The 27,117-nt window shown below is 42.6% G+C and overlaps 1 protein-coding gene across 1 annotated transcript; it reads left to right on the top strand.

Moving 5' to 3' along the window:
• Positions 1-13: 13 nt before the first annotated feature.
• On the top strand, positions 14-26,751 carry LOC144689438 (malate dehydrogenase, cytoplasmic-like). The gene is made up of 9 exons (XM_078556527.1): positions 14-140; positions 9,451-9,549; positions 10,244-10,340; positions 15,036-15,211; positions 21,964-22,086; positions 22,512-22,688; positions 24,576-24,689; positions 26,135-26,224; positions 26,417-26,751. Exons 1-9 carry the CDS (start codon positions 138-140, stop codon positions 26,540-26,542), a joined length of 1,005 nt encoding a protein of 334 aa, XP_078412653.1. The 5' UTR covers positions 14-137; the 3' UTR covers positions 26,543-26,751.
• The last annotated feature ends 366 nt before the right edge of the window (positions 26,752-27,117 follow it).

Here is a 27,117-nt window from a genome sequence, read left to right as displayed (position 1 = left end):
CCGTCCGGAAATGAAAACTACAACTCCCAGAGCGCACCGCGCGGCTGGCTGGTGACGTAGCGGTCGGGGGCCATGTGACTGTCATCCAACATTTGGCGGTTGTGAGGAGGAGGTGTTAGAGGTGACCCTGGAGCAGAATGGTCAGTATGTTAATAACTGCTTTAATATACACCTCAGCATGGTCAGTATGTCAATCACTGCTTTAATGTACACCTCAGAATGGTTAGTATGTCAATCACTGCTTTAATATACACCTTAGAAAGGTCAGTATGTCAATCACTGCTTTAATGTACACCTCAGAACGGTCATTATGTTAATCACTATTTAATATACATCGCAATGGTCAGTATGTTAATCACTGTTTTAATGTACACCTCGGAATGGTCAGTATGTTAATAACTGCTTTAATATACAGCTCAGAATGGTCAATATATTAATAACTGCTTTAATATACACCTCAGAATGGTTAGCATGTCAATCACTGATTTAATGTACATCTCAGAACGGTCATTATGTTAATCAGTACTTAATATACATCGCAATGGTCAGTACGTCAATCGCTGCTTTAATGTACACCTCGGAATGGTCAGTATGTTAATAACTATAATATACAGCTCAGAATGGTCAGTATATTAATAACTGCTTTAATATACAGCTCAGAATGGTGCTTTAATATACACCTCAGAATGGTCAGTATGTTAATCACTGCTTCAATGTACACCTCAGAACGGTCAGTATGTTAATCAGTACTTAATATACATCTCAGAATGGTCAGTATGTTAATCACTGCTTTAATATACATCTGGAATGGTCAGTATGTTAATCACTGCTTTAATATACATCTAGAATGGTCAGTATGTTAATCACTGCTTTAATATACATCTAGAATGGTCAGTATGTTAATCACTGCTTTAATATACATCTCAGAATGAACAGTATGTCAATCTCTGCTTTAATATATACCTCAGATTGATCAGTATGTTAATCAATACTTAATGTACAGCTTAGAATGGTCAGTGCGACAATCAATATTTAATGTACAGCTCAGAATGGTCAGTGCGACAATCAATATTTAATGTATAGCTCAGAATGGTCAGTACGACAATCTATTTAATGTATAGCTCAGAAAGGTCAGTACGACAATCAATATTTAATATACAGCTCAGAATGGGCAGTATGACAATCACTGCTTTAATATACTCCTCAGGATGGTCATTAATTCAATAATTACTTATAGACTGGAGAACGGACTCTGTCTTGGTTTACGTGCAGCCGAATGGTCTACCTCTCAAACATCATTGTGCAGGAGGTGCACGTCTTCTCATATCTAGTGATTCAGAGCTAGTTTGTGGGCCTCATTAAAAACCCTTAAGACGTTTTTCTGTAGTTGGCAGACATCCAAAGACATTGAGGTAAGAGGAGGTTAACTAACTGCAACTCACGAGCTCGGAGAAACTAACTGCGACTCATGGGCTCGGAGTAACTAACTGCGACTCACGAGGTCAAACTCAAATTAAAATTATACAGAATAATGGTTATTCTGAGCTTCCACCAAGCTGCAGAAATTTACTGTGTGCTACGTAAGCTTCAGTTAAGAATCTGATTCAATCTATACCATTGCACAATACCCCCTAAGGTTAAATCTGATGTGTGGTAATGTCACAGATGTGTAGCAATCTAGGAGGTTTATAACTAGGGACAACAGGCTAAATGAGAATTTTTTAATGTAAACAAGAATTTTTTGTTCAGAGAAGTTAAATTATGAACTGTGTGGAGTAGGTAAAAAACAGCATGTCAACCTAGTTTGCCTTGCTTATAGAGCAAGGTCAGATTTTTAGCTTTAGGCTGTATAAGTACAACTGGTTATAAATTATTTTTAAAAGGTAGATTATGAAACCATGACAGGACTGGATAAATGTGATTATTTCTATTGTCTCTATAGCTTCCTTTCAAGGGAAGATCCCCCCCTGACAGTTTTGAATGTGTGGTAGAAATGGAAGTAGTGACCTTGAGAATTGTTCCTTTCATTCAGTCAGTGTGGTTCTTTGACAGAATTGATTTCACTTGTTGGCATGATATCTTAAAAGAACATTGGGGGCCCAAGGGCTTGATGTTGGAATTCACAACTGTTTATAATTGAAAACTCAGAGGGGCAGTGAATTGAAGGTGGCAGTTCCTAACCTATAGAATGAGTTGCTCAAACAATGAGAGATGGTAATATACTGCACGTGGAAAGGGAAGGTGGTCAAGACATGTACTCCATGAATGGTTTTGAAAGAGTTAAGATTGAAATTGAAGGAATCAAAGGCCAGAATTTTATGTTGATCGTGCCCGACCTGAACGCACATGAAATTGTGTGAAATGACGTCGGGTGTGAGCAATATTGAGGTCGGCGGACAGAAGTTGAAGCCGCGCCCACCAACAATTAAAGGGGCAATTAAGGCCCAAAAAAGCCTAATGTCCACGATTTTATGTTGCCCGTGCGATTTCGCGCTCATTGCATGGGCAGGCAGGCGTCCCATGAATGAATTGTCATCCAAGGGCAGGATACAGAGGGTCAGGAGCATTGCCAGTGTGAGTAGTGAGGGGTTTAGGAGATAGTTTGCTGCTGGTTGCTTAGTGAAACCTGACAGCTTTAACTTGTTGTTTTGAGCTTCAGTCTTTGCAATGCTAGCCTTCATTTCAGGACTCATTGGTGTCTCCAAGGCCCGTGGAGGATTTATGCCACGTGGACCCTTCCAGTTACCAGACTGCTTTCTGTTTCTCTGGTCAAGGTAGAAGGGGCTGCAGAAGGTGCCACTATCCTGCTGCCAGAGTGTACAGGCAGCGATGCAGCTACCTCAGCATGCCAAGAGGTGCAATCAGAAGGAGGCTCCACCTCTCCAGGGAAATTGATCTTCATATGTCAGATGATTGGGCTGGAGATCACCAACTGTGCGGGTGGCTACCCCATGCCAGTAGCTCTGTAGGTCACAGTGGCCCTCAACTTCTGTGCCTCCGGCTCTTTCCAGGGCTCAGAGGGGGATATGTGTGGAGTCTCCGAATCAGCTGTCCACAGTTGCGTCAAGCTGGTGACTGAAGCTCTGTTCAGGCGGGTAATGATATTTAATCATTTTCGGATGGACGAAGCCAGCCAGGCTGAGCGAGCCAGAGGCTTCGTTGTGATTGTTGGGTTCTCCCGCATCCAGGGTGCCATAGACTGCACTCGTGTAGCCATCAAAGTGCCAGCGGGTGAGCCAAGTGCCCTTGTCAACAGGAAGGGATTCCATTCAATGAACGCCCAGATAGTTTGTGACTACAAGACGCAGATTCTGCAAGTCTGTGCAAGGTACCCTGGCAGCGCACATGACGCGTTCATCCTCCAGTACTCACAAGTACCAAGGCTGTTCATAGCTCCAGCACAGCTGGATGGATGGCTGCTGGGTGACGAGGGCTATCCATTGTAAAGGTGGCTCATGATTCCCCTCCGGCACCCAAGAACAGAACCAGAGCAGTTATAATAGGAGTCGTGCCTCCATAAGGGCTGTGATTGAGAGGACAATTGGTCTGCTGAAGATGAAATTCAGATGCCTGGACTGTTCGGGGGAAACACTACAATGCCCTCCAGAGCGTGTATCTCTGATAGTTATTGCATGCTGTCCTCGCCACAATCTGGCTCTGGCAAGGGGGGGACCCACTGGAGGAAGAGGATCTTGAGGCAACCCAACATGCCACCGATGGTGACTCCAGTGATGGATCAGAAGAGGAGCCCGGAGAAGAACACTCAGGACGTGGAGACTGACCTCTGGAACCTTCAGGGAGGCAGGGACACCAGGGAGGCCTTGATTCAACGCTCCTTCAGCTAGGCTGCCAAGCCACTGCTTTCACCTCAAGCCAGGGGTGCTGCCTCCTTACCGGATGTTTGAAATGACCCATTCCATTGAACCCAGAGTCCACTCAGTACCTGTGCAATAAAGTTTAGAGCCACTCACATGTGAGGGCTTGCAGGTCTGAGTGCAACCCCAGGAACCCCTGATTCTGTTTCTGGAGCTGCCTCTCCATGAGAGTTGCCACTCTCTCAATGGAGGAGGCAGTGTGCTCAGTGCTGAGGGTCAACACCGTACTCATGCTCCACGTAGCCTCCATGACATAGACCATGGCACGCAAACCCTCAGGAATCTCCTCCAGATCTGGACATCCAGCATCTGCTGCCTAATGGACGACTCCATCATCTGCTCGTCATCTGCCTCAGGCTCAGCATGGTCCTGGTCTCCGGCAGTCCTCCAACTGCCGGCGCCCTGGGCTGCTCTGCCTCCGCCTGCTCCTCATGCGAGTGTGCCGTGCCCTCACCAATGTGCGCCGACATTGTAGCCAACGATTTAATGCCCACCGAGGTGCTGGCATCTGCGCTGGTGCCTGGTGCAGAGAGTGGGTGTGATGCAGATGCATCTGACGGCTCCTGGTCCTCCAGCGTCAAGGGTGCCTCATCGAGGTCCTGTACTTGTTTGCTGTATGGCTGTTCTAGGGGTGGGAAACGACATGTCGTTAGTATGAGTCATTACACTGTCACTGTGTATGCCAGGCAGGCTGGTGAGACAATGGAGATCTGCATCATGGTGCCATTGTCTTTCAATGACCAATGGGGACTCCAGATTTGAGGTTTCCATTACAGACAAGACAACACAACACTGTTTACACACTCCAACACTGTCCCATCTGTGCCCTGCACTCTTACCTTCATCAGAGACCCCTGACTCTCCACGCCTGGTGGAACGAGCTGGGCGCTGGCACTCCATCTCCAGGGCATCCATCTCACACCTTGTCAATATGAGCAGGATTGGGGGCCCTCAGCCTGTCCTTAACCTCTCGATGACCTCTTCTCCTGAAAGGACAGAGGATTATTGATTAGTCCACTCCCCACCTGCAGCGTCGTTGAAGCCTGGCCAACCCCAGTTGAGGAACACCTTGCATGGGGATGGCCAGCCGCTAGCACTTCTCCACATAGATCAATGCCAACTCAGTGCTCACGCTAGCTGAGTGTAGCAGATCGTTGAACCTTTTGCGGCACTGCACCCATGTGTGCTGCACAACATCATGGCTGCTGACCTGGGCTGCCACCTCTGCCCATGCTTTCTTGGCCAGGTGCGGTGGCCTCTTGCCATCCCCGACCCGAGGATGAGGATGTCCTGCCTAACACTGACCAGCGGTGGTGGGGGGCCTTCAAGGAGCTGCCTCTGATGCTTTTAAATCCCCCACTGGGTTGCCATTGGACCCAGTGAAGCATGAAATTCAGGCCATAGTCTCAGTAGACTCATTGGGCTGAATTTTGCCATGAGTGTCAGGAACCTGGTGTTGGGATCATTTCTGGGCTGTGAGTCCACTCGAGGAGGTAGCATTCCTTCTACCTTCTAGCCAGATGTTATGAGTAGTAAGTCAGCTGCACATTTACTGTGCAGTTCGGGATGGTGGGTGGGTTCCAGGGGCAGGAGATGCAGACAGCACAGCCCAGTGCAAGGGAGGCCATGATCCTCATTGCATGACTAGTGGGATTGCTGCTGAGGACCAAACAGCAGGAAGCAATGGAAGAACCATCATTAACAGGGAAGTGGGGGAGACCTTGCTAGACTCATGATGATCAGTGACATCTATCTCTTGGTAAGCACATTTCTTCTGAATTCCAGATTGGATTTCTTGATAACCCCTCATTACCATAGAGTAATTTGCGGCACAAAAGGAGACCATTCGTCCCATCAAGATCATGCCAGCTCTCCATGAAGCAATCCAGTCAGTTCTATTCCCCCACTCTATCTCCATAGCCCTGCAAGTTTATTTCCTTCAAGTGCCCATCCAGTGAATTTTGAAATCATTGTTCGTCTCTACTTCCATGTCCTCATGGGCAGAGTGTTCCAGGTCATTACCACTCAGTGCATAAAGGAGTTCTTCTACACATTTTCCCTGCATCTCTTGCCCAAAACCTTAAATCTGTGTTTCCTAGTCCATGCACCATCAGCTAACGGGAACAGTTTTCCCTTGTCTACCTTATCAGTCTTGTACACCTCTATCAAATCCCCTCCTCGATCTTCTTTGCTCGAAGGAGAACAACCCTAGCTTCTCCAACCTAACCTTGTATCTAAATCCCCCATCCGTGGAACTATTCTGGTAAATCTCTGCATCCTCCCAAGGCCCAACCCCATCCTTCCTAAAGTGTGGTGGCCAGAAATAGCCGCAGTATTCTAGTTGTGGCCTAACCAAAGCTTTATAAAGGTTCAGTGTACCTTCCCTGCTTTTGTGCTATTTATGAAGCCCAAGGTGCTAAATGTTTTGCTCACCGCACTCTCGTATGTCCTGTCAACTTCAAAGATCTATGCGCATGCATCCCCAGGTCCTTTACCTTATATTGATGGCCTTTAGTTCTGCTCTTCCCCACAAGAGGAAACATTCTCTGTATCTGCTCTATTAAAAGATTTCATAATCTTCAAATCCTCTGTTTGGTCACCCCTCAGCCATTTTACTAAGAGGAAAAGGACCAACCTGTCAATCCTTTTCTTATAGGTGCAGGCATGCATTTGTGGCATCATCTTGTTGTCTTGTGAGGAGAGGCTGGAAAGGCTAGGCTTATATCTGCTGGGGTTTAAAATAGTAGCAAGAGGCGACTTGATTGAAACATATAAGACCCTGAGGGGTCTTGACAGGTTGGATGCGGAGAGGATGTTTCCTCTTGTGGATGAATCTAGAACTATGGGTCATTGTTTAAAAATAAGGGGTTGCCCATTTAAAACAGAGTTGAGCCAAAATTTTTTCACTCAGAGGATCGTGAGTCTTTAGAACTCTCTTCCTGAAAAGGCAGTGGAAGCAGAGTCTTTGAATATTTTTAAGGCAGAGGTGGATAGATTCTTGGTAAGCAAGGTGGGTGTTAGGTGGGTTGCAGATTTCAGGTTATTATCAGATCAGCCATGATCTTATTAAATGGCGGAGCAAGCTTGGGGAGCTGAACAGCCTACTTATTCGTATGTTATAAATTTGTTTTTGCACCTCTTCTAGTCCCTCTATATCCTTTGTAAAATGTGACAGCTTGAAATGCACACAGTATTCTGCAGTCTAACCAAGGTTTGATTTAAATTTAACATAACTTTCTACTTTTCAATTTTATCCCTCTAGAAATAAACCCAAGTATTCGGTTTGTGTTTTTAATGGCTGACGCAGCTTTTAGTGACTGGTGTATTCATACTCCCAAATCCCTTTGCTTCCCTAACCCACCTAGATTCTTATTTTCCAAGTCGTATATGACCTCCTTATTTTTCCTACCAAAATGTAATACCTCATACTTTCGGTGAAATTCATTTCCTATGTCCTTTCTGTCTGTTTATTAGTAGTTTCTTGCACTCCTCTGTGTTGCCGATCCTACCCAAATTTAGAGATGTGCTTTAGATCCCAAAATATAAATTGTGAATAACAGTGGTCCTTGGACTGACCCTCATGAAACCCCACTTTCCACCTTCTGCCATTCTGAATATAAGCCCTGTTATAACATAATTAAGGGAGCAGAAGATGTGACTCCAAATTCTCTACATTAAACTGTGGGAGCGAGACAGGGAACACATTTCATGTTTGTATACGGTAATCTTAAGATTGATATCAGAAGTGGTTCTCTGAGTGATCAACACATCAAATGGATTTGCAGATTAGAGTGCTGGTGGTAAAAACGCTGGAACCACCTGAAGAAACAGTTGGGTATCTAGAGGAATGGTGTGTACAGTTTGGAGGGATGAGCTGTAAATACAGTGGGTACGTAGGATTGGAGCACATAGCAAGGATACAAAGACTTTCATGCTCCACTGAACAAATACACAGTTAGTCCCCACCACAGGTGCAAAACTGGTTAGTACTGCTTTGCTCTGTAGCTTGGTAACTGAGATTTAGAAATGTAACTGGAGCTTTGAAGCTTTCAACAAATGAAGAATCTCCTAACATCTAAACCGAGGTAAATGCCACAGGCATGAAATATATGAAATATATATACCCCAACATTGAACATCAAATTCGCATAAAGAAATTTGTTTTTGTATAGTCTCCACCAGGAAAATCCTAGTTAGTAAATATTTAAATATAAAGCCTTTTCAATGTTGAGTACAATTTTCAGCACAACATTAAATGATTTTCTGTGCAATTCTTACTTCAAAATAAAATAGTGTCCTCTTGCAAGAGACTGCTGAAACAGCACATTTGTCAATTCTTTATGGTTCACAATTGTATGTGTCAACAAATGTCCATCTGCTATTTGACCGTGGAAACATCACTCAAAGCAAGCCTCCCCTCAAATAGTGTTTCCAGTTTTATGAGGAGTCACTGAATATCAACTGATTGGAGGAATTGGTGGATTTGTTTCAAAAGGGATAGATGGGATTGTGGAGTATAGTAGTATTTTCCAGTGCCAAAGATTCTTCTGCTCTTAGAGATCTAACTGAGCTGGTGTTGAAACGGTTTGTGGGTAATGTGACACTGTTAATGTGATACTGCAATATGACCTCTGCCTGTGAAATGTCCTTGGACGATTTTGTTACTGTAAAGGTTCTATAAAAAAGCACATTGTTATATGGGTAACTGCATAAAAACCGATTGTTTCCTTGGTTACAAGAAGAGTTGCGATTTTATGTTTCCATTTCTACCATTGGCAATTTTGTTTTTCACTCCTAACACAATGAATAGGTTTTCAGTGAAATTAATTTTGATTGAGTGTGTCACAGATTAATATCAACTGTTTTAAAGTTAATTAATTAACTATCTGCTTTAGCTTCAATCCTCTTCTGTTCTTGGCTAGACAGAAATCAATTCCAATTCAGCTTTGCACACTGTTACCATGCATTTCATTATTCAAGGTTTTTTTTTGCAGAAGTTCAGTTTTTTATTTAAATGTTCTTAAACCTTTCAAAGTGCTTGTGGAAAATGTTACGCCTATAAACCTTGAGCATGGTTTATAGTCTATTTATTTATAATGGATGCTGTGCAGTAAAAGAAACCTTAATTTACTAGAACCTAAAGGAAAGGATGTTTGCTCTTCTCGGAGGATCTCGAGCTAGGGGTCACTTTAAAAATAAGAGGCTGCCCATTTAAGACGGAGATGAGGAGAATTTTTTTCTGAGGGTAATAAGCCTTTGGAACTCATCCTCAAAGGTGATTGAAGCAGAATCTTTGAATATTTTTAAGGCAGATGTGATAGATTCTTGATAAGCAAGGGGGTGAAAGGCTATTGGGGGTAGGCGGGCGTATGGAGTTGAGGTTGCAATCAGATCAACCACGATCTTATTGAATGGCAGAGCAGACTCGAAGGGCTGGGTGGCCCACTCCTGCTCCTAATTCATATGTTTGTCTGTGACCTACAGAAAGGCTGAACTTCGAAAAATAATGTGTTTCTTTATGATATCCATCTCTGAATCACTAAACTTTTCTCCCCCTGTTCGATTTCTCTTCCAGGCAGAGCCCATTAAAGTTCTCGTGACCGGTGCTGCTGGTCAGATTGCCTATTCCCTTCTCTACACCATTGTAAAGGGCGATGTTTTCGGAAAAGATCAGGTAGTGTTTACTGTTATTAAAAATAGACTGATTGAACAGTTGCAGTCTTTTCCTTTGCTTTTTCAAAACGGCGGAATATTGCAATAACAGAAAAAAATCAATGCTTGGTAACAAGAGGAGAGAAGAAGAAAATAAACAGAACTTACAGTTTAGAATCCAGCCCTCACCAAGACTATACTTTTTTAAAGTCAAATAGGAGTAACCAGAAATAGGATGTTGAAACAGGCAGGTTGCTGCTTTCCATAGCGTTAGGGTTGTCTGAACGTAGATCTGCTGTTGACGTTACATTTTTCAGCTGGCTGCTTTCTCACCAGGAAAAGTCATTTTCTCCTTTTTAGAGAGTGAAAACTATAAATGAGTTTGAATCCCATCTTCACCATGGGCAGTGTGGTACAGTATTGCACCCAGCTGGACAAAGCCTAACAGGCATGTTTAATGCTGGTAGCAATAGGTGAGGATTAGGAAAAGCTTCTTTCTCTCCCCAGCTGTGAAATAGTGTCTTGTCTTAGAGGATTCATCTTGGAACAAATGGGATTGCGAATTTCTGTGCAGATCATGCAGAGCTACTGAAGGAATGTTGTCTCAAAGTAAAATGTTTCATTCTACTGAAGTGTCATTGGATTACATAGAGTGAAAGCATAGTGTCATGTATAGTACAGTACTGAATTATGTTTTTTTTGTATAATTTCCAAAGCCCCTCATTCTTGTGCTGCTTGATATTACACCAATGCTGCCGGTGCTGGAAGGTGTCGTGATGGAAATTCGCGATTGTGCTCTTCCACTGGTCCGGGGTGAGTAGGCTAAATGTGGGCATTGGATGTTAATTTAAAATTGAAAATGTTATCGTTGTTATTATAATAAAGTTCTTTTGTTTTCTACTTGAAAGAACTTGGTTAACTTTCAATACAGTACATTACACATTTAGTTTTAGCCCCCTTTGTGTTGGAAGTGAACTCAATTTCTGCTGCCAATTCAGAATTTTACTGTAGGTCAGCCAGAGCTAGAATTTAAACGTCTAATTCTGCGATTAAAATTCAAATGCACTGCTTGGAGATTTATTGGGCTACTTTGTGTGTAATTTAGCTGGAATTGCTCCCATGCAATGATTGTGACCCATGTTTACAAATCTTTAATACAAAGTCAAATATTATTCAACCTGTTCAGTGTCCATTGCATCATTAGTGTTACACAACTATTGATTAAGAGATAGATTTGATGCTCAACTCTCATTGGTTTAGCTGCTTAGCACAATTAAATAGCAATGACCTGTTTTATTGTTACAATCTTTTTCTAAGCTCCAGATTTGTAGTGTAACTTAGTAAGGGAGCTGCCTCCTGACCTACATAATGAAATATGAATTGTAAACTGTGAATCAAAGTTCTGAATTTTTAAAAAGTCTCTGGGAGTCTTTCTGTCGGTTTTTCTCACCTCCTCAGACAAAGGTGCTGACATGTGCTGGGGTCTGGTTGCATGAATGTAGCACTCCCCTGCCCCAATCCAATAAATATTCTTCATTTCTGACTTTCAATACAAGTGCTGACAGCCTATTTGCCTGGCAGGCATTTTGGACGTACAATCTTGTTATATCCTCACATCCCACAGACACACTTTGAAGCAGATGTCACTGGAAGGCAGTCGGGAGTGGGAGATTTCCCTCCCTAAAGGAAAGAAGCCCTGTTGCTTTTCTCTGCCCTAGCTCATGCACCCTCAGGCCAGTTGTAGCCGCTGCTAGTGTCCCAGCTAAATTCAAGCAACCCAGGCATTAAATTTGGAAATTCTGCTGCAAATACTTTAATATCACATCAGGAGTGTGTTTGGCCTCCTGATCATCAGGGGAGATTCTTGGAGCCTTTCTAAAGCTGGATCGCGGAGCAATAAGAACTGTGGTGTAGTGAAATTGTTACTAGAGTAGTAATCCAAAGACCCAGGGTAATGCTCTGGGAACCCGGGTTTGAAACTGAATTTGAATTCAATTTTTTTTAAAAATCAGGAATTAAAAGTCTGATGCCCATTAAACCATTGTCGATTGTTGTAAAAACCCATCTGGTTCACTGATGTCCTTTTGGGAAGGAAATCTGCTGTCCTTACCTGGTCTGGCCTACACATGACCCCAGAGCCACAGCAATGTGGTTGACTCTTAATGCCCTCTGAAATGGCCTGGCAAGCCATTCAGTTGTATCAAATGTTAAAGAGAAGTCAATAAGGAATGAAACCTTATGGCCCACCCAGCATGGACCTAGGTACCAGAAATGTTGACCCTGCCAAGTCCCCCTTACTAACATCTGAGGGCTTGTGCTCAAACTGGGAGAGCTGGCTCACAGACTAGTCAAGCAACAGCCTGACATAGTCATGCTCACAGAATCATACCTTACAGATTATGTCCCAGACACCGCCTCACCGACAGGACAGACCCAGCAGAGGTGGTGGCCATAGTGGTATACATTTGGGAGGGAGTTGCCCTGGGAGCCCTCAACATTGACTCCGGCCCCCATGAAGTCTCATGGCATCAGGTCAAACATGGGCAAGGAAACCTCCAGCTGATACCATGTACCGCCCTCCTCAGCTGATGAATCAGTGCTCCTCCATGTTGAACACCACTTGGAGGAAGCACTGAGGGTGGCAAGGGTGCAGAATGTACTCTGGGTGGGGGACTTCAATGTCCAGCATCAAGAGTGGCTCGGTAGCACCACTACTGACCAAGCTGGCCGAACCCTAAAGGACATAGCTGCTGGACTGGGTCTGCGGCAGTTTGTGAGGGAACCAAAGAGAAGAAAAAACATACTTGACCTCATCCTCACCAACCTGCCTGCCACAGATGCACCTGTTCATGATAGTATCGGTAGTAGTGGCCACCACACAGTCCTTGTGGGGACGAAGTCCCGTCTTCACTTTGAGGATATCCTCCATTGTGTTGTGTGGCACTATCACCGTGCTAAATGGGATAGATTTAACAACTGAAGACTGGCCATCCATGAGGCGCTGATGGTCATCAGCAGCAGCGGGATTATACTCTAACACAATCTGTAATCTCATGGCCCGGCATATCCCCCACTCCACCATTACTACCAAGTCAGGGGTTCAACCCTGGTCCAATGAAGAGTGTAGGAGGGCATGCCAGGAGCAGCACCAGGCATACCTAAAAATGAGATGTCAACCTGGTGAAGCTACAACACAGGACAACTTGCCTGTCGAACAGCATAAGCAGCAAGTGATAAAGAGGGCTAAGCGATTCCACCATCTATCTATCAGATCTAAGCTCTGCAGTTCTGCCACATCTGGTCATGAATGGTGGTGGACAATTAAAACAACACATTGAAGGAGGAGGCTCCACAAATATCCCCAACCTCAATGATGGAGGAGCCCAGCACATCAGTGCAAAAGATAAGGCTGAAGCATTTGCAACAACCTTCAGCCAGAAATGTCGAGTGGATGATTCATCTCGGCCGCCTCCTGATGCCCGATGCCAGTCTCCAGCCAATTCAATTCACTCCAGGTGATATCAAGAAACGGCTGAAGGCACTGGATACTGCAAAGGCTATGGGCCCTGACAATATTCCAGCAATAGTACTGAAGACTTGTACTCCAGAACTTTCTGCACCCCTAGCCAAGCTGTTCTAGTACAGCTACAAACTGGCATCCAGCTGGCAATGTGGAAAATTGCCCAGGTATGTCCTGCACACAAAGCAGGACAAATCCAACCTGGCCAATTACAGCCTCATCAGTTGATCTCTTGGTCATCAGTAAATTGATGGAAGAGATCGTCAACACTGCTATCAAGTGGCACTTAGCAATAACCTGCTCACCTGATGCCCAGTTTGGGTTCCGCTAGGGTCACTCAGCTCCTGACCTCATTACAGCCTTGGTTCAGACATGGAGCTGAACGCCCGAGGTGAGGTAAGAGTGACCGGCCTTGACATCAAGGCAGCATTTGACTGAGTATGGCGTGAAGGAATCCTAGCAAAACTGTAGTCAGTGGGAATCAGGGGTAAAACTCTCCACTGGTTGGAGTCGTACCTAGCACAAAGGAAGATGGTTGTGAATTCCTCAGGGTAGTGTCCTAGGCCTAGCCTTCTTCAGCTGCTTCATCAGTGATCTTCCTTCCATCATAAAGTCAGAAGTGGGGATGTTCACTGATGATTGTGCAATGTTCAACACCATTCACGAGTCCTCAGATCCTGAAGCAGCCCATGTCCAAATGCAGCAAGACCTGGACAATATCCAGGCTTGGGCTGAAAATGGCAAGTAACATTCATGCCACACAAGTGCCAGGCAATGACCATCTCCAACAAGAGAGAATTAACTATCGCCCCGTGACATTGAATGGCATTACCATCGCTGAATCTTCAACTGTCAACAACCTTGGGGGAGTTACCATTGACCAGAGACTGAACTCAATCAGCCATGTAAAATACTGTGGCTACAAGAGCAGGTCAGAGGCTAGGAACCCTGTGGCGAGTAACTCACCTCCTGATTCCCCAAATCTTGTCCACAAGTCAGGAGTGTGATGGAATACTCTCCACTTGCCTGGATGAGTGCAGCTCCAACAACACTCAGGAAGCTTGACACCATTCTGGACAAAGCAGCCCGCTTGATTGGCACCACATCCACCACCTTCAACATTCACTCCCTCCATCACTGACACAGTGGCAGCAGTGTGTACCATCTACAAGATGCACTGCACAAACTCACAAGGCTCCTTAGGCAGCACTTTCCAAACCCACGACTGCTACCATCTGGAGGACAAGGGCAGCAGATAGATGGGAACCCCATCACCTGGAAGTTTCCCTCCAAGCCACTCACCATCCTGACTTGGAAATATATCACCGTTCCTTCATTGTCGCTGGGTCAAAATCCTGGAACTCCCTCCCTAACAGCACTGTGGGTGTACCTACACCACAGGGACTGCACTGGCTCAAGAAGGCAGCTCACCACCACCACCTGAAGGGCAACTAGGGATGGGCGATAAATGCTGGCCCAGCCAGCGAAGTCCACATCCCATGAATGAAAATAATTCCATACCTCCTGAAAGGAGAGCCATATTGTTGGAAACAATAGATGTCGAACCTTCGCCGCTTATCACCTGAGATGTAAGTAGAGTCTCAACTGACTTTAAGCCTTGGCCTTGTCAGTTCTGGAAATATCTCAGTTCCTTGCTGTAAGTGAAGAGGAAACTGTAAGCTGCTCTCCTCTGCTCAACATTGTCTGCTAGAAGTCCACAAAAAAAGCAGTATTGACTGCACACAGGGAAACATCAAATTACCTACCCCTCCCTGGCATTGGATACGGAAAGGTTTTCTGAGAGGGAAGTTAGTTTGTCTCTCTCCTCTTAACCAAGCACTCACCTCTTAAAGATCTGAATCTAGGTAGCGCTCAGTGCTATTCTAAACTAAGAGTGCCACTAGGGGAGTTGATTTTTATTTTTTTTTAAATAAATCCACTTGAACATAGTAATTAGATTGCTCTTAACTTATGCCTGTTTCCTGCAGAGGTCATTTCAACTGACAAAGAGGAGGAAGCTTTCAAGGACATTGATGTGGCGGTTCTGGTGGGCTCTATGCCAAGACGGGAGGGCATGGAAAGGAAAGACCTGCTCCAAGCGAATTCCAAGATATTCAAATCCCAGGGGTCTGCTTTAGACAAGCTGGCCAAGAAGACAGTCAAGGTATCAAACGCTTTGGTTTGAAGTGCACCATCTTCGTGTAGAATTTGCAGCCACACATTTGATTGGGACTGGTAAATCTTCTCAACATTTTTTTGGTAATCTTTCCAAATTCAGGGAAGATCCCTAAGGAACGGCAAGTGGCTAAGTAAAGAATCCTGTTAAACAAAAGACACTCTGGGAGTTATAAACCACATCAACTGTAGGAAAAATCATTGTATTTATACAGAGATCTAGTGGATGAACATTTGGAAAGTAAAAAGAAAATGCTGGAAAATACTCAGCAGATCAGGCAGCATCTGTGAAGAGAGAAACAGAGTTAACCTTTCAGCTTGGTGACCTTTCATCAGAGCATTTGTTTTTATTTCAGATTTACGGCATCTGCAGTAGTTTGCTTTTCTATTTGGAAAATATGTCTTGTTAAAGGAAGGAGAGACACTACAGTGTTATTATACACTTGGATTCTTCTGAAAGTTTTTGATAGAAAAGGTAAAAGAGCAACAAAGATATGGTAAATAATTGCTATGAATAGATAATTTGCTTAAAAACAAGGCTGATAATTGGGAATTTTACAGACTAGGATAAAATTGTGAGTAGGGTGCCCTGGATTACTTTTGGGATGAATGAATTGGATTACTTTTGTAAGCAAAATATGCTAAGAGTTTATTTTTTTTTAAATAATGAAATAGGAGACGAGACAAATAATAAGAAATAATGTGACAGGGGCCAGAGCACAAAAATAAAATGCTGCAAATGCTGGAATTCTGAAATAAAAACAGATAAGTTTGGAAATACTCAGCAGGTCTGGCAAGCATCTGCAGAGAAAGAAACAGATAATATTTTTGGTCAGTGACTTTTCATCAGAAGTATCAGGTCATTGATTTGAAACGTTAACTATGTTTTACTCTCTCCATAGATGATGCTTGGTTCAGAAGGATTTGGGATAATTGGTGCTGTCATTGGCAGACGCAATTTGATGTTGACCTGTGACATTATGCTTGACTGTAATAAGTAGGGACATGAGGGGAGGCGACGGCACAGTGGTAATTTCACTGGACAGTAATCCAGAGGCCCAGGCTAATGCTCTAGGGGCATGGGTTTGAATCCCACCACGACAGCTGGTGGAATTTAAATTCAGTTAATAAATCTGGAATTTTTTTTTAAAATAGTAGTATTAGTAGTAGTAGTTACCACAAAACCGTTGTCAATTGTCGTAAAAACCCATCTGGTTCACTAATGTCTTTTAAGGAAGGAAATCTGCCGTCCTTACCCGGTCTGGCCTACATGTGACTCCAGACCCACAGCAATGTGGTTGACTCCGAAATGACTTAGCAAGCCACTCGGTTGTATCAAACCACTATGAAGTCTACAATAGGGAATGAAACCAGATGGACCGCACAGCATAGACCTAGGCACCAGAAACGACAATGGTGAACTCAGCCCTGTCAACCCTGCAGAGCCCTCCTTCCTAACATCTGGGGGCTTGTGCTCAAATTGGGAGAGCTGTCTCAGACTAGTCAAGCAACAACCTGACATAGTCATACTCACGGAATCATTTCTTACAGATAATATCCCAGACACCACCATCACCATCCCTGGGTATGTCCTGTCCCACTGGCAGGATAGACCCAGCAGAAGTGGTGGCACAGTGGTATACAGTCGGGAGGGAGTTGCCCTGGGAATTTTCAACATTGACCCTGGACCCCATAAAGTGTCATGTCATCAGGTCAAACATGGGGAAGGAAATCCCCTGCTGATTACAATTTACCACATCCAGTCGCTGCAGCTGATGAATCAGTATTCTTCCCCATGTTGAACACCACTTGGAGGAAGCACTAAGGGTGGCAAGGGCGCAGAATGTACTCTGGGTGGGGGACTTCAATGTCCATCACCAAGAGTGGCTCAGTAGCACCACCACAGACCGAGCTGGCTGAGCCCTAAAGGGCATAGCTGCTAGACAGGGTCTGCGGCAGTTTGTGAGGGAACCAACAAGAGGGAAAATCCTACTTTACCTTGCCCTTACTACTCCACCTGCCACAGATCATCTGTCCATGACAGTATTGGTAGGAGTGACCACCGCACAGTCATTGTGGAGACAAAGTCCCATCTTCACGTTGAGGATACCCTCCATCGTGTTGTGTGGCACAATCACCATGCTAAATGGGATAGATTTCAAACAGATCTAGCAACTGGGCATCCATAAGGCACTGTGGGCCATCAGCAACAGCAGAATTGTATACAAACAAAATCTGTAGCCTCATGGCCTGGCATATCCCCTACTCTACCATTACCACTAAGCCAGGGGATCAACCTTGGTTCAATGAAGAGTGCAGGAGGGCATGCCAAGAGCAACACCAGGCATACCTAACAATGAGGAGTCAACCTGGTGAAGCTACAACACAGGACTACTTGCGTGCCAAACAGTGAAAGCAGCACGTGATAGAGCTAAGCGATCCCACAACCAACAAATCAGATCCAAGCTCTGCAGCCCTGCCACACCCAGTCATGAATGGTGGTGTGAAAGTAAACAACTAACTGGAGAAGTAGGCTCCACAAATATTCCCATCCTCAATGATGGAGGAGCCTAGCACATCAGTACAAAAAAGTCAAGGCTGATGCATTTGCAACAATCTTCAGCCAGAAGTGCAGAGTCAATGATTCATCTCGGCTTCCTCCTGAGGTCCCCAGCATCACAATGGCTAGCCTTCAGTCAATTTGATTCACTTCACGTGATACCAAGAAATGGTTGAAGGCACTGGATACTGCAAAGGCTATGGACCCTGACAACATTCCAGCAATAGTACTGAAGACTTGTACTCCAGAACTAGCTGCATCCTTAGACCAAGCTGTTCCAGTACAGCTGCAACACTGGTACCAGCCCAGTAATGTGGAAAACTGCCCAGGGAATGATCTATCCACAAAAAGCAAGACAAATCCAACCCGACCAATTACTGCTCCATCAGTGTACTCTCAATCATCAGTAAAGTGATGGAAGGGGTCATTGATAGTGCTGTCAAGCAGCACTTACTCAGCAATAACCTGCTCACTGACGGTCAGTTTTGGATTCTATCAGTGTCACTCAGTTCCTGACCTCATTGCAGCCTTAGTACAAACATGGACAAAAGTGCTGAACTCCAGAGGTGAGGTGAGAGTGACTACCTTTGACATCAAGGCAGCATTTGACCGAGTGTGGCATCAAGGAGCCCTAGCAAAACTGGAGTCAGGGCAAAAACTTTGCTGGTTGGAGTCATATCTAGCACAAAGGTTGTGGTTGTTGAATGTCAATCATCTGTCTGGGACATCACTGCAGGAGTTCCTCAGGATAGTGTCCCAGGCCCAACCATCTTCAGCTGCTTCATCAATGACCTTCCCTCCATCGTAAGGTCAGAAGTGGGGATGTTCACTGATGATTGTACAATGTTTAGCACCACAGCCCCTGAAAGAATGAGAAAAAATTGCACCAGCCATCTAAACCTTTTACAGGATGCTTGCACAAGGGCACTGAGTGGACACAGAAGATGCTTGAGATATTGAAGGTCTATGCCCAGTGCAACAAGACTGTTACAAAAAGCCAGTGGAGTGTTATGACGTATTGATAAGAGAGTTAAATTAAAAACAATACTATCTTTTCTCTGTATAAGAGCTTAGTCAGACCACATCTAAAATGCTGTCAAGTTTCCCTCACATGGTGAGTGACATACAATGTTTACACAAGATTCAGAGGAGGGCCCAATATATTCATACTTAGTTTAAATTAGTTATCGGGATACTACAGTTTGCATTTATGTGGTGTGCTTAGTATAACAAAACACCTCAAGAGGCTTCACTGGAGCAATTATCAAATGAAACTTGACCTGGAGCCACATAAGGAGATACCAGTGCAGGTAACCAAAAGCTTGATCAAAAAGAGGTAATTTTAAAGAGTGCTTTGAAGGAGGTGGAGAGCTAGAAACTTCTGATCTTTTTAATTTTAGAAATGTGAAAACTTTGTAGAGATTTAATAAAAAGCTTTAAAAAATGAAGGATTAGATTCGGTTGATGTGGATAGGTTATTTGAGCTAAATAGATGAGGGGAGACTGGGGGACACAAGTACAAAAGCAAAGAATATGTCAACTGTTAGGAGTCTCTTTCTGCAGAGTACTGATGCAGGCCTGAACAAGTTGCCACCCGTACAGTGAGTGTGGAGTCGCTGCAAACACTAAGGGGTCTGGATGAGTTCCTGGGAGTGGCTAACATATCCATATAGAGAAGATAGTTGGATTGCTGGGGATTATCTGTGGTCTCCTAGAGCACCTCGAGGGGTTGGAAAGGAAGGCACCAGATTTTTTTTTCTGTAATTGACCTAAGGCTTTCTGCTCTTATTTCTGCTACATGGCTGTGCCTGAACACATTATTGTGATCCCAGCTGATGTTACTACTGGACAAGCCATATCTCAGGGCGGAACCTGGCTTGATAGATCCTAACTTTTATTTTTTGTTTAGAAACGTGGAGCGTGGCTACTGAACAGAGTCGCAGAAGTCAGCTGATGAACTTTTAACATAAGAATAAAACGTTTATTTAACAAGAAAAGATGAACTATATTACAATACTCCTTCACCCACAACTATACCTTTACAGATATATACAGATTTGTAAAGATAGCACAAGTTACAAAATTTATCTTATACTCTAATATTCACAGTAAGTACACAGTCCATGTAAACCAATTGGCGACCTGTGGTCAGACACCACACTCTGAAACCAAGTGACAGATGCCACCTCAGACAGATGCTATGGATCTCTCTTCAACTCTCCCCCAGGCACTTGTCACACCGCGAGCCAATCAGTCTCACTGAACTCCGCCTTTCACACGAGGGTTTTCAATCTCCACTCCAAGAACTTGCTTTGGAATTTTCTCCTAAACCAACGCTTTCCCTTAGACGCCTTCCGCAAGGGTTCATGCTTTCTTCCATGCAGACTCACTGACTCAGCTGTCAACAGTACACCACTGCTTCACATGCACGTAGCAAAGAGTTACAGACCTTCAGTTCTTTTTGGACCTTCTGACGTCTCACAAGCCTTTATATCGCTTTGACCCTGCTTCCTGTAGCCTTCTCCCTTTTAAGCTTGAATCCTTCCTCTGCTCCTCACTTTTAACTTCACTTAAAAGGACCTTTTCCAGGTTCCAGTCCTTCCTTTGACTAGAAGGTCTTCTTGGGACTTTCTCCTGTTTCTGTCTCACTCCTTGACCTTGGGACCTTTCAGTTCTTTTGGGAAATCAGCTCTCACTCTGCAGCTCCCCCTCCCAATGTCCACTCTCTCTGTAGTCCTGGTTTCAACTTCAGTTTGGAACTTGCTATCTGCCCCTCTGCTCCGTCTCTCCCTGGCAGCTGTTTTCAAATGCCCTCAAACTGCTGTTTTTTCTTTGTGTGGGCGGGTCCTGCCTTTCTCAACCCCTGTCGTAAAAACCTCATTAGAAATGCAGGCATACAAACAGCTTTAGACCTGCTGTTTCCACTAAAAATGAAACTAGATCCCAGGTTTCACCTTTTTAGAGTAAAACTAAAATTCAACTTGACCTTTTCTTAACACAGAAATACAAATTGAACTTAAACTTTAAAGCTAAAACTCATTCCTAACACCCAAAAATAGAAAAAATAAAACTTAAACTGAAAGATATACTTTATCCTTAACACACCCAAATACACATGTAACTTACTTAAACTATCTATTTCCTAACAATATGCTCACTTAGAAAGCAACTCCCATGCCTAGTTTTTCTATCATCCCCCACTGACATTACTTATGTTGCATCTAATATTTTGCAAATTGTCTAAACCTGTGAAATGTTCTCCTTTTTGAAAATGGGTAAGTAGTATGAAATGTGAGCAAAATTCCATAGAAAACATGCAACTCTGTTTACATGCTTATGAAAATGCAGCTAAAACTATTTGTACACATTGGCAAAATAAGTCTAAGTTATCCTGCAGATTTTGTTTATGGTTGCATTTCAGGCGCTGCAAACTTACATGAAACTGTGCTGTCTAAGTCTTCATTCTGTTTAACCTTCCAGTTGATTTGATATGCCAGGAACACCTGATTTGTTATGCCTAATTGGACACCATTGTACATCTAGTAATAATACTCATCCTGTTTCCTTTGCAATGTTAGGAAATGTAAGATTCTTTTTTAAAAGCTTTATCGTACCTTTTACTGCATTAAGGTTGTTCAAAGGCATGAAATTATAATACATTAAAGAAATGTTTCTAAAATATTACTGAGAAAAACTGGCTTCCACCAAAAACATTTCCACCAAATATAAAACATTTGATATCATCACAGTCTATTTCTGAAAGGAGCATAACCTAGAACTTTTGTCTTCATTACCAGGAGTTGGTTTGCTTTCCTGGCTTGGCATAGATTAATATCCTGACTGTCCGTGATACTCTAGGGGGATAAGAGCTTGGCCATGTAGTCCTCTTATTGAATGTGTTGGTATCAAGCGCTGCTACTGAAAGTAGGTCAGGCATCGGGCATACAGCAAGGTAGCAGAGTTATGCAAACCAAAAACTTACATCTCTATTTACAGGTAATGGGCTCGTTATAATGCAGTTGCAAGCAACTTGCAAATCCTTCCCTGCTCATATATTTTGCCTAAATATACAATATTTAAATGTGACATTTGACCTGAGGTGACTAAAAATGTGGTTACTGCCAATATTACTGGATTCTCTTTCTGGTATGGTTGTAAAAAAAACAAATTATTTCTTGCAGGTTCTTGTTGTGGGAAACCCAGCTAATACCAATTGTTTGACTGCAATTAAGTCTGCCCCATCGATTCCGAAAGAGAACTTCTCTTGCTTGACTCGTTTGGATCATAACCGGGCAAAAGCTCAGGTATTTATAGAATCAGCTTTAAATTACAGCTTCTTGATGAGCTAAGCTTGGGGAGAGGGAGCCTTCGTTCTACAACTTGCCAAAATTCAGTTGCCTTAAGTCCTGATCTTGAGATTTGTCTCTGCTGTTTAGGACAACAGCAAAAAAACAGGCACACCTTTAATTGCGTAGTTTTTCTGCTCAAGTACGAAATTGGTATTTGTGTTTGAATGCTGAAGTGATGTCCAAGATCTCAATGATTTGAATGAAAGTATTAGTAGAACAATTTGCAAGTTTCCAAAAAGGTGGACAGAGATTATGAATTTAGACTAAATAGTCTGATCGATACTTTGAACGGTTGCAACGTTATTTTATTCTCCTGTTTATTTAAGCAAACTCTGTTTTTCTTCAACTGAATGTATTACAAATTAAACTTTATCTTTTAGATTGCATACAGGTTGGGTGTGCCTTCTAATGATGTAAAGAATGTTATCATCTGGGGCAATCATTCTTCTACTCAATATCCAGATGTTAGTCATGCTGTCGTAAATGTTAAAGGAAAGCAGATGAGTGTCCTTGATGCTGTTAAGGATGATAGCTGGCTGCGGGGTGATTTTATCACTGTAAGTATCTTCCTAATTAATCTTCATGAATATTTGTATTTATTTATAAGGAATACCAATAAATACTACAGCAATTAGAGAGCAGAATTGGCATCAGTTCCTTCTAAGTTCAGTTTCCTTTGTAGCTTTTAAAATGTATATGTTGACCTTCTCCAATTTACTTACAAAACTGATAATGCTGCGGATTTTAAATTGGTTATTTTGTGTAGAGCAAGGTGTTGATTCCTTATTGGATTACGCTGCATAAGCTTCATCCGGCCATACCTTCCCTAAAGTGGCCATTCTTGTATTTGATAGTATGAGTCAGCAGGCTATTGGCATAGGTTGCAGCAACTGAAACCTGTTCTGTCTTCTCCCACACAAACTTTCGCCAAGTGTCACTCAGGTGAATATATAACACTCTGCCTAGCACAGGTAACTCAGTATAAAATGGGGTCCAAATTGGCTGCTATCCTACTCTGTGGATCAATCACCCTGGATAAACGTGCCTTTGAGAAGCCCAAAATAATATTTAATTTATAAAATCCTAAACCTGGGTCGTTCAGTACAATATCCCTGCTGTGTTTTTCAGAGGTCAGTGATTAATCTCAGTCACTTGTTCAGACTGAGGAGTTGAGGGTTATTTAAAAAACCTACCCCTTTACAGACCCATTGAAAGCTTCTTGATTTGACATTTTTAATATTCTGTTTGCAAAAGATAAGGTGATGCATGTATAATCAATGGTATAAAAATATCATATTGATTACAAAAGCAAAATACTGCAGATGCTGGAAATCTGAAGCAATATCAAAAAATGCTGGAAATACTCAGCCAGGCCAGGCAACATTTATAGAGAGAAACAGAGCCAACACCCCAGGTCAGGAACTGTTCTGACGAAGGGCCATCTCAACCTGAAATGTAAACTCTGTTTCTCCCCACAGATGCTGCCTGACTTGCTGAGTATTTCAAGCATTTTCTGTTCTTGTTTCATTTTGATTGCTCTTGACTTATGCTTGTATGTAACTTAGTTAAAAAGTTGGAATTAAATAGAGGAAAGGAATGTTATGTTTGGATTCTAAACACACGCAGTGTAACAGAGACCATGTGTCCTCTTGGGCAAAGGATGTTAAAAATATCATTAGCAGGAGCGCTGTAAATTTATTGAGCAATGCCAGCAAAGTGTTTGCTTTTCATTCTGAATCAGATTTTGGGACTCAACGGGGCCTGAAATTTGCTCCGTCTGTTGAATGCTATATGAATAAATGCTGCAATAGTCTTCCCAGTCTGCATGCAAAAAGAGGAACTGTTGTAAAACAGCAAAAATATCCTTCTGTTCAAAAGCATTTGGTGGCGCAAACTTTGTATTTTGGTTTTAAATAGAGCACCAGATGGTTTTAATCCAATCTCCTGATGTTGCATTTGCACAATTTGTTGCCTTCATGTCTTTTATAAACCAGGTGCAGTAAATGTCACGTCATGTAACAAGATGGTGTCCATTATACGTGTTGATTATAATTTAAAGTACATTTGTGTCCTTGACTCCAACAGCACTGGTTAGACTTGAACTTCCTTGTTTTCCATTTTTAAAAAAATGCAGTTCAGAAATGTGTTGTGTAAAATTATTTCCTCAGATGTGCTTATTTTCAATCAACAGTGCTTTTCAATGTATTTATCTGTTTCCATCTGTTTGTTTTATCTCTTGTGCACTGACTTAGATGTATTTAGTTTCTTGTGGTAGGCATTGTGGTGTATCAGTAATGCCATTGGAACCACACCCCAGGTAAACAGTCGATGTCCTTAGGAAAGAAAGTTGAGAAAGTCAGGAACCTTTTGCCCCCTGATACTGTTGCTGACACTGCAAGCGACCTGGTAACCTGATAAACCCACTCCTTTCTCTCTACTGACAGACTGTGCAGAATCGTGGTGCTGCAGTGATTAAGGCACGGAAACTCTCTAGTGCTATGTCGGCTGCTAAGGCCATTTCAGATCACTTGAGGGACATCTGGTTTGGCACTCCTGAGGTATGTTCATTCACTATTTGAACTAGGCTACCTCTACACTAACTCTTTCCTTGGTGTGAATTATCATTGCATAGGACACCCACTTAGAATGCTTTATGTTTTGCTTCCTATAAGACTGCACATTTTCTGCTTCCATCCACACTAGCGTGTTCATTCCCCAGTTTGCACCTTGCTGGGTAGGCACCATGCAGGCTGTGTACACATATACTTTTGAAATCTAATCCAATGCTTTATGATTTTAATTTATCAAGGGGTCCTGTTTTTCACTCCCTCCTTGACTCTCCCCTTCAACTAAAAAAAAAAAGTCTTGGCACTCAAGTTTTCAACATTTGCCTTTATTGGGCCTTGATTCACTGTCTAAAGGTATTAAAACATTTGACCTCAAGGCCCACACACACATGCTATGCCAAGTACTTTTTTCAATGGCCCCAATTTGTTGGACTGGAATGTTGCTGTTAATTGGATTTTTTCCCGCACCTGTCAGCTCCAGTTGTGCAAGCGGCTGACAGGACATCTGGGATCTCTAAACAACGGGACCAATAGTCTGTCAAATCCAATGAAATTTATGAATTGAAAAAAATAGTATGAATGATGCAGAAGGAAATCAGATTAATTAATTTAGCTATGAGAAGAAAAATAAAGAGAGAAAAAAGTATTGGATTAAGACAGGAAAATAAGGGAAAGTAACATAAAATTTTAAAAACCTCTAGCAACAGTTTACTCCCTGCAGGAGTGAGATGCAACAATTTCATTTGTTCCCCTTGTGGACCTCCAAGGTTGAGTAGAATTGCAGAAAGGTAAACTTGTCATTAAAAGGCTCCTTACGTTATGAAATTCAGCTCTGACTTCCTGAAATGAGTTTAATTTGTATTTAGGGTGCAAATCCAGTGATTTCTTGAATCATTTTTTGGCTAGACTAACAGAGGAGCGGCCACAATTATCAGCATTTTTTGGAGATTCATAACCCAGGAAGTATATCCATCTCTCTAAACAAATGCTGGATTTTTGCATGCTGATAGCACCAATGTTATTTAACGCACCAGCAGCTCTTCTGGCCCATTCTGACAATAGCATCTGCATGCACACACGCGTGCGCTTGCACACACACACACATCATACACACACACACACTTCTGTTTCTAAATTATTTACATTGTCATAACAAATGTGGACTTGGAATTTTAAAATTCTGAATGTTTGGTGGATTTTTAAGCACACTTTACAATATAAAACAGAGAATTAACTTGATTGTCACGTAACAAATGTTTCATGGTGTCTCTTCAGAGTATGTGCTGGAGTCTGCCTTTTGTAACACAAAATGTTGCTAAATAAGCCAGACTTTTTTGTTGATTGTGGTTATTCCAGCCGAGAGTTTTACAGCTTTCTGAATAAAACTACACTCAAGGCATGTAGTAAACACTTATAGCTCCTTTTTTGTTGTTCAGGGTGAATGGGTGTCCATGGGTGTGATTTCCGATGGAAACCCATACAATGTCCCCAATGACCTGGTTTATTCGTTCCCGGTTCAAATCAAGGTAAGCTGTTAATTTATTGTCCTTCTTGAAATATCGCAGATCAGGTATTAGCAGATTTCATCTCTTCTAATTACTTCATGATGAGACCCATAACTGCAGATTTTAGAGATATTTGTGTGAAATATGTTTTAATTCTTTCTTGAAATGGGCTTTACTTACCAGGTGTACATTAATTGCTTGCCTTTGTTCCAGAATAAAGCTTGGAATATTGTCGAATGCCTGAAAATCAGTGACTTCTCCTGTGAAAAGATGAAAGCTACTGCCAAAGAGCTGACCGAGGAGAAAGAAACAGCCTCTGAGTTTCTGTCAAATGTTTGAGAATCATTGCCTAACCTAAATACTAACCGCTGTTGTGTATGTTCAGTGTTTGTGGTAAAATTAATCAAGCTGTTTGGTTCTATTATCTCCATAAAAATCTTGTGTAAGGAATCTTGAGCTGCACTGTAACAGTTAATATTCAGTGAGTCCATGTTATTATCCTATATAGGGAAGGCATAAAAATAATAAAATTAATACCAGTAACCTCACGTTCTGTTTGTTTTGCGTTCCTTGAGCAGTTTTGCATCAGTATCTAATTGTATTCTGGTTTAAAAATACAAGAGATCTGGATTACTACAGAAAAATACCTTGCATTAATTAAATCTATCTCTCTTGCATATTATTTTGCTCACTGCCACAATGTTCCACTGGAACTGCTTGCTAAATTGATTTTTGTACTCAAACTGCACCTGAATTTATGAACCTTTTCTAACAATTTCAAAGTGTTGTACGATTTAAGAAGAATTTAATAAGTGGTGGAACATTAACACAGAACATCACAGCTACGATGGAATTATTGTTTGACCCTGCAACACTTATTCAGTATTTAGTTCCCTGTGTTTTCCCTCTAGGAC

This window comes from Cetorhinus maximus, chromosome 14, assembly GCF_964194155.1.
Source record: "Cetorhinus maximus chromosome 14, sCetMax3.hap1.1, whole genome shotgun sequence".
NCBI classification, from domain to species: domain Eukaryota; kingdom Metazoa; phylum Chordata; class Chondrichthyes; order Lamniformes; family Cetorhinidae; genus Cetorhinus; species Cetorhinus maximus.
Note: the sequence above shows the minus strand (reverse complement) of the source record. Positions and strands in the feature narration are given on the sequence as shown.

Coding starts and splice junctions, on each gene's coding strand:
- LOC144689438 (XM_078556527.1), top strand. Junction 10,341..15,035: donor TGCTCTTCCACTGGTCCGGG/GTGAGTAGGCTA, acceptor TGTTTCCTGCAG/AGGTCATTTCAACTGACAAA. Junction 15,212..21,963: donor TGGCCAAGAAGACAGTCAAG/GTATCAAACGCT, acceptor TATTTCTTGCAG/GTTCTTGTTGTGGGAAACCC.